The sequence below is a fragment of the Atractosteus spatula genome, chromosome 2, assembly GCF_055471065.1.
Source record: "Atractosteus spatula isolate fAtrSpa1 chromosome 2, fAtrSpa1.hap1, whole genome shotgun sequence".
Lineage (NCBI taxonomy): Eukaryota > Metazoa > Chordata > Actinopteri > Semionotiformes > Lepisosteidae > Atractosteus > Atractosteus spatula.
In genome coordinates, this window is record NC_142707.1 from 41,131,774 (window position 1) to 41,140,017 (window position 8,244).

Here is an 8,244-nt window from a genome sequence, read left to right on the forward strand (position 1 = left end):
TTATGTGAAAAGATGTACATTGTTAGAAGTAGTATTAAAACTATTTTTGTTATAATTTAGGCTGTATATAGAGTCAAAACACTTGTCTTGCTGTTCAGCATCTAATGTTTCACTATGTTGCTAATCTGGTTTTGGTGGCAACCTCTGTAGTTATTTGAGTCACATGAAATGAAATTGTTTCCAAGTGTCTTGCTTAAAGCAAGACCAACACAAACCTTTTGTTAGGAGATCTCTTCTTAACTTGTGAATTTAAAATTTGTTTCCATATTGCTGTCTAAACAACTGTTAATAGGTGAACAATTTATAATGAACAGAAACATTAAAATTGTGTACTAATGAAATTGGTATTTCATGTCCAAGGATTAATGAGGCAAAAGTAAAGAAGGTAGTTTGCTTTTAATTTCTTCATATTTTTGCGCAAACTGTACATTTAGCTATATTAAAACAAAGTTATGTGATATCTTTCGCCTACATCTGATGTAGGGTTGAGGACATCTTAAAGGAGGGAAGAACTGTGAGTAAATATTGTGGCACACAGTGGAATCAGCAGGCCTCTCCAATTCTGTTGAAGCCTTTAAAATAGTGAAAAATAGTGAAATCTGTTCCCATAAATATATGAGCATCTGTTTAAATTAACAAGAGGAGATGTATTCCTGGGTAGGATTTTACCATTTATTTTTTAGAATGCAGGTTCTCACTATATGGCCTGTTTTGTCCATTAAAGATAGGGTTCTGAAACTCACTAAATTGCAAGTACCTGTGCATAGTGTACATTGTGTAATGCTATGTGTTGTATAGTTGTGTCATTTACCATATTTTCTTGTCTAAGTTTTGGCTTGATTATTACTCTACTCTCAAACTGCTGGAAAATGAAACCCTTGATTTCTTGAGGTGAAAATGTTTACAATTTGCTTGCATAGCAAATTTGCACTATAATTAACTTCACATTCGATGCAACCTGCAGTTTGGATATTTGCACAACCATTGCAGCTTTATGTACTACTCAGCAGCACTCATCTCCTTTTACCTGTCAATCCCTTTTATTTAACTTCACCCCTACACATTACACTACAATTCCAAACCCTTTGGGATACCCTCCTAGCATTTTAAATTTAGACCTGCCACCCTATCAACCTGCATTTTTTACTTCATTTATCATAGCGTGAACCAAAACAATAATTACTAGTCCTGAAGTATTTTCATTTACATTCATCTGAATCGGTGTCTAGCTCATTAACAGTACCATTTCAAATGAAAGTACTAACATTCTATATTGTGAACTACATTCAAAAATCATCTTTATTGCAAGGTTACAATACCTGCTTCCCCACTCCTTATTCTCCCTGTAAATATTTTTATATTCTATATAGAATAAATAGGGGAAATGGAGGCAAAAAGTTGGAAAACATGTTTAAATTAGACAATTCAAAAGTATATTTTCACATTAATTTCTCATTGCTTGCATCTAGTATTTCATTAAACATGCTCATGGGAATTACAGAATAGAGGCATTTCATCTTCAGGATACATTTTTATGTCTTTAAGGGAGTAATATTCAAAATCTGGTATTTAATATAGTCAGTGCATCATTCTCCACTGAAAACAGATGTCTGGTGAGTGTACTGGCACACTTTGGTTGGTGTCACATCATCCAGGTGGGTGCTGCACAGTGGTAGTGGAAAAGGGAAGTCCCCATTCCCTGTAAAATACTTTGAGTGGTCAACTATAAAAGCATAAGGATTATTATTTATAATGCAAATTACCACTTATATGTCAACACACAATATCAAAATAAATACTTACTGATGCATGTTTTTTTAAACAAGTTTACACGTTTTTAATACTGATTAAATGTGTTTTTGGCAAAAATTTAGCCGATCATGACTGCAGGACTCCAAAGATTTTAACTGGTATATGCAACATTTTACTGGGCACAGGTAATAAGGCAACTTGCTGAAACTCAAGACTGGTGAAAAACAAGAATTGCCGATTGTTTATCTACCCAATTTGTACATTTTATTACATGTCATCTTGCATGTCACAGAAATGAAACCCACAATCACACATGCCAAGAACAAAGAAGTGTATACAGACTCCTTTGAGTTGCCCACCTTTAAACCATCAGTCTTGTAACAGGTCATAGATTACAAATCCCCACAGCCACTCTCCACTACTGGTTATCTTGCAAGAAGCTTTTGAAAATACAACTAGAAGGACAGTGCCATTATGCCTTGGAAATAGCTTTAAAGTACATCCAGATTAATTTACTTATTTTTGTTACTATTTTTGTTGTCCCCATATTCTACCTGACCAAAATCACTTATGGAAATGAAGTCAGAAGTCCAAAAAAGTAGAAAGAACATTTTATGAAACATATGGTGGGCAAAGTGGGGATACAAATGAGGACAGAGACAATTGTTGACCCTTTAATTTCTGGTTCCATGAGGTGGATTGTTAGGAAATATTCAGGCCGTCCCTACAACAGAAGACTAATGACAGAAATCATTTTAAAAAAATGAGATTTTTTACCTCAAATGGTTATGGAAATGTGACAATCATATATTCTTTAAAAAGTGAAAAGTTTCATTCATAAAACTTTCAAAATGTTAACAAAAAGGTACTGCTAAATTTCTACAACACTGCTATCATTAAACAAGGATGAAATTTGGGCATATAAAATACATTTACAGTCAAAAAGTAAGATAATTACCAATTGAATAAGGAGGTGGTATATCTATAACTGCTTAACAGAAGATATTAAAAATGTGTTCCCATTTTCCCCCATCAACTTTTACAAACCAAAAATATGCAAGACAGAAAAAATATTTCTAAACGTCCTAATAATCACGAATAAAAGACCTTCAAATATAATACAACAACTAAACTGAATTGAGAAAACAGCACTTCAAAGCAAGCAAAAGTCCAATTATGTCAAATTATTTTGGTGGATCTGTGTTGATTCCGTATTTTTCCTTGAGAAGTTTTAGTTGTTCCTCTTTTTTCTTTGTATCCATTTTCTGGAAAGCCTGAAAAAAAAGTTTGACAGATCATGAAAAAAGCCAATATGTACAAATTGCCCATTTATGCAAATACATATATGAAACTAAACATAGATAACCTAAAAAACATCTGGAAATACTGCAACACTCAATAATTTGTCATATACATATCATTTTTTGTGAACTATATCTCTTCCATCTGAAGATCTAAATCTTCAAATAAAATGGATTTATTTGCTTTTATACTAAAAACAACAATCGAAAAGCAAATTTCTAATATGCATACCCTGTTAGCATTGTAGTACAACACGACAAGATATCTGTTGCAGACATTAAATCCAGATAAGTGATCACAGGCATTCTTGGCATCAAAGATGTCTTCATAGACAACATACGCTGTTCCTCTTGTCTCTGGTGTGTTCCCACTAGGAAAAAAAATATGTCTGGTTAATGAAATGTAAAGAAAGTTAATGCAAAAATAATATGAAAACATACACAATATAAAAGCACCTGACTTCAATAAAAGCCCTTGAAGAAATGAAAAGGTTAAGTTTGTAATTTGTTATTATTTTCATTTTTAAGTCTCTAGCACCAGCACAAGAATGACACAACATCACAACAATTCTGTTTGGCACTTAAAATTAAACAGGAAAAATGTAAAAAAATGTTTAACAGAAAAAACAATCACAAAATAGACTATTGTCACTGCTATATTTTGCATACTGCTATATCTTTAAGAATTTGACAAATCAAAATTTCAGCCATTTTCAATAATCTTGTGCATGACCTTCACCTTGATTCTTCTGGTAGGTTGCAATCTCTGTGAATATTCTATTTTTTGGATTCCTTATGCAATTGTGAGAATACATACAGGCATGTAGGTTTCTTCAGTTATTCAATTGATTGTATTATTAATTTAATCAAAAAATAAAAATACATATTTATACATTTTAAACTGTCTACATTCTTATAGATTTTCAATTTGTATGCTTATATCTGAAATCTAACATGCTACAAACATTGAGCTTTCTCATGAGGGAAGTAATCTGTGTATGCATACTAAATCTAAGGGTCAGATAACCCCAAGATCCAAATTTCACTACAAGTGGAAATGAAAGAAATATGCAGTAAAAGATACTCTATACAAAAGTAACATTAGACCTTCACTCGATGGTGTGTGTTAACAGTGGGAGTGTTGCAAAAGACACCAAGCAAAAGCCATTTATAACAATGATTTTGTTTGTAACAAAGGAAACAATGCTAGACTGAAACTAAGTTCATCCACAGCAAATGTAAATTGTGTTGGAGAAAGTGATCTATACCAGCATTAGCCCAATTCTGCCACTGAACATGAACGGGAGTTCTACAGAATTTGGGAAAAATCACACCCAAGAAAAAATAATAAATTAATTGGAATAATTTTAATTGAGGTACGAAGTGATATGACTGGTAAACAAGCTGTAACACGTTTTGCTCTTTTGGAGTCCCCAGTCTTCACTCTTGTCCAATCTTTTCATTCCCAAAAATCATTTGTAATAAATTCAGTTTTCAAGCAATATACAGTGGTAGCTGCAGCTCCACACATTACTATGCAATAGAACAGAACTTTAGTTAGTGATTAAGTAAAAAAATAATAAAATTGGGCCAACCAAATCTGCTGCAAAGCTAGAAACCCTGACATCAATGCTCATATGGCACTCCATCCATCTTCCTAACATGAAATAAATACAGGTAGTAGTCTAGAGGAGGGTTCCCAATCCTGGTCCTGAAGGTCCTGCTGGTTTTCATTCCAGCCAAGGTTAATAACCACAAATTGAAAATTGAAGCTTTAGTTGATCTAGCATGTTGCTTGATTGTAACCTGTACAAACTTTTTATTTTGTACTCAGACATTTGGGATTTTGTATTACTTTTAAAACTCCAAGAGCAAAGAGGGGATCTCAGATATGATCAAGAGAGTAAACAATCAAATAGCTCAAACTCATACTATTATTAAGTTAATCAAGGGTTCAAATGTGTAACCTGTGCTTGGCTTGAGCAAAAAACGGCTGATAAAGCAGTATAGCCCTCCAGGACCAGGAGTGTAAACCCACTGTCTAGATCACTTGTAAAAGTGCGAAAAGAGTAACAGGTGATCTTGTTTTTAGCCAAAAACAGACACTAAAGTGTGATTCTTGTTGGCATATCACTCTGCACTACCTCTACGTTATACAAGTAAAATATCCATTAAACTTATTTTAGAATATTTTATTTTGTCCAAAGCCATAATTATAATGTGCATTAAGACTGGCAGTTACATGAATTGTGGTAGTTCTTAAAATGTATCCATTTACGCCCTCTAAGTGAAAGGCCTATTAAAAAAATCTTATTACACTTACACTCGGATTTGCCGTATTGGTCCATACTTTCCAAATATATCATACATTTCTTCCGCTGTGATTTTGTAAGGAAGATTACGAATATAGAGGATTCTGTTTACTTCTGGCGGCAATCGAATCTGACAAAAGGAAACATCAAAATATTTTTTTAAATAATTCAAACTTAACACTTCATATAATCACTTTAAACTAGTTAAGAAATTCTAAAGAATATATCCATTTATAAATTGACTAAAGAGCGTCAAAATACCATTTTATCAAAAGCACCTTTTGCTAATTAATACATTATTGTTGTATATTAGAGAAAGAGGGAAATCAAACATTTGTATTACAAGTTTGATACACGTTGAACGCATGTTTGAAAAAAGTCTTTTTGTATTTCCATCAAAGTACAAACCCCATTCTTTATAAATTATGTGATTGTGCTCTTATTTAAATTAAAATTTACCGAACAAGTAAGTTACTGAAACAACCAAGATTTTAGCGAAACGGGCCCAGTTAACTCAGTAACACAAATAACATTATAACTCAAATACACGATTCAAAAAGATAAGAAAAATAATTAAAACAACTTACATTAGCTCTTTTAGCTGCCTGCATAGCCATGATTGCGATTTATTTCCACAATCCTACTAACAAATATAAAGACGCCACGAACGGTGGTTGTAATCCTGATTCCTCGTTGTCTCACAGGAAGAGTGATCAAAAAAAATGGACGCATAGTGATGACGTCTCTCCTATCGTAAATCTAAAGAGTAATGTTTATAGGGTACGGTCACTAGGCTGACTCTTGTTTTCTCCCTTTGGTGTATTCTTCGACGTTCAATAAAATCCGGTCTGCGTGAACTCCACCGGAAAAACAAACAAACGTATTATTATTATTATTATTATTATTATTATTATTATTATTTACAACAGTATAAAAATTTAAAAAATCGAATGAATCAATAGAACAAGAAATCAGCTTGGAAATTTCAACATTACATTGTATGCGACATAAAATAAGCATACTGTATATGCAGGAATTGCGAAAAACAGTTTTCATATTTTTATATTTTACACTATCAAAAAATTGCATACTAATTGAATTTATAAACTATTTGAAGCACACAGAAGTTTTAAGTACTCTGTGTAAAATGTGCTACTATGAATATAACATTTAACATTATACTGTATTAACAGTAGATGTATTAACATTATACTGTATGTACTCACAAGAGCAAGAACAATGCCCTTATAAGTTAAATTTATAAGGATAGTTCTGCTTTTTAATCAAGAACAAACAGAACAATACCAAAAGCCTGTTGTATAATGACTTGAAAAAATCAGTTCAATAGCTTTAATACCAGACTCAGAAAAATATAGATGTTACAGTCCAAGTTAAACCTTCTTGGGAATTCCTTAGAATTATACCTTTTGTTAATAACTTTAACATAAATGGGTTTAGTTTTTAAAGGGGTGGGAAGAATAATGTATTCAGTTCTTGCTCTAACACGATACTCGTTATCTATAATCAAAATGTACTTTTCTCCTGGTAAAGGGAGATACTCTCAGCCATATCTCAGCCAATGTCCTCTTTTTAGGAAAAAATCATGATAACACGATACTTCACTTCAGCATTAGCCTCTTCATAAACTATTCTTTTAAAGCAATATACTGTATATACGACATATATACAGTGCTTACAATTATATAAGTTTTGTTTGTATAACAATTGCCAATTAAAAAACCTGTAGATGAAAAGCAGAGTCGATTGAGAATTCAAAGTCACACTCAAACGAAACATCTCGCCCAAGCTGAAAAGTCTTTACAGCCACACAGCTCCACAAGTCGCTAAGCGTTAGAGCAGCCGCAAATTCAAAACAACCACAGAGCGTCATGACATAGACATTAATAATTTGAGGTTTGTAAATTGGTTTTAATCCCCCTTGCATGTTCTGGCGCCATCTAGCCAGGAGGTGTGAAACGTCTGAGAGTTGCGTTGCTCGTGTGTAAATTCCATGAAATTCCAAAAATAATTTCCATGCATTAAAGTAGTGGATAATTTTATTTACAGAGACATAATCACCGGTGTTATTATAATTGTACGCACGTGTATTAATGTAGATAGGTAATCTATGAAAATATATTGTATTATATCCTGCTTTGTAGATTCATGCTTGTGTAAAATCCTCCAATCCATTTTTACATTGCAGCCCTAGGAGGTACAGTATACTCTCCAGCATAGAGGAGCTGTTCCCGAGCTTGGGAAGTCTGTGCTTTAAATGTCTCGGGAAAACTTTGTTGATCTATCTGCAGTTTTATCTGAGCTGCAGTATTTCTTCATTTTCATTTTAAATTAAGAATCTGTATTGCAATTTTGATTGTAGCTATTGTTTTAAAAGTCACAACGTTCACATTCCAGATTAATTGCTAGTGTAACAAATACACCGCTGAGCTCGGTCGGCAAGTCCCTGTTGGTGTGATGCCGGAGACCCCGCTTCGTGCCCAGGCAGTGACGAACTGACAGGGCAGGAGTGGCAAGGGCGGAAACCCAAAAAACCATTACAGTAGCCTGTATCAGCCAGAAGGAAGATGGGATAACACCATTTTCTACGTTCTGACAAAGGGACATAAGAGGGTGAACTATTAGTTTTAAGATAAAAAAGCTCATACCTCTATGCAGGAGGACAGATGGAAAAGACAGCAGCTTTCCAAAATGTTCACTAGAGCAGTGCTAAGCTTTTGATGGCATTGTGAGCTATATGTGACTCCATAAGGCAGCGCAGCAACTTTGGCTACTGGGGTGACTCTGACAGTTGGTGAGGAAGAAAGCTGCCAATTCAGCAAGAAAAATTAAAACCAATTTCTGCTTACAACAGACAACAT

The 8,244-nt window shown here is 33.6% G+C and overlaps 1 protein-coding gene across 1 annotated transcript; it reads right to left on the bottom strand.

Annotated features, from left to right (window-relative positions):
• Nucleotides 1-1,993: 1,993 nt before the first annotated feature.
• On the bottom strand, nt 1,994-7,211 carry sf3b6 (splicing factor 3b, subunit 6). The gene is made up of 4 exons (XM_088937748.1): nt 5,953-7,211; nt 5,377-5,495; nt 3,286-3,424; nt 1,994-3,026 (listed from the first exon to the last, which is right to left on the bottom strand). Exons 1-4 carry the CDS (start codon nt 5,980-5,982, stop codon nt 2,937-2,939), a joined length of 378 nt encoding a protein of 125 aa, XP_088793874.1. The 5' UTR covers nt 5,983-7,211; the 3' UTR covers nt 1,994-2,936.
• Between the last annotated feature and the right edge of the window lie 1,033 nt (nt 7,212-8,244).

What these genes read in the sequence shown, in the direction of transcription:
- sf3b6 (XM_088937748.1), bottom strand. Translation starts at nt 5,982, where the DNA reads ATGGCTATGCAGGCAGCTAAAAGAGCTAAT. An exon ending in AGGCAGCTAAAAGAGCTAAT is followed by an intron (nt 5,496 to 5,952) that starts GTAAGTTGTTTT and finishes TCCTTTTGTCAG; the next exon opens with ATTCGATTGCCGCCAGAAGT. An exon ending in CCAATACGGCAAATCCGAGT is followed by an intron (nt 3,425 to 5,376) that starts GTAAGTGTAATA and finishes TTTTTTTCCTAG; the next exon opens with TGGGAACACACCAGAGACAA.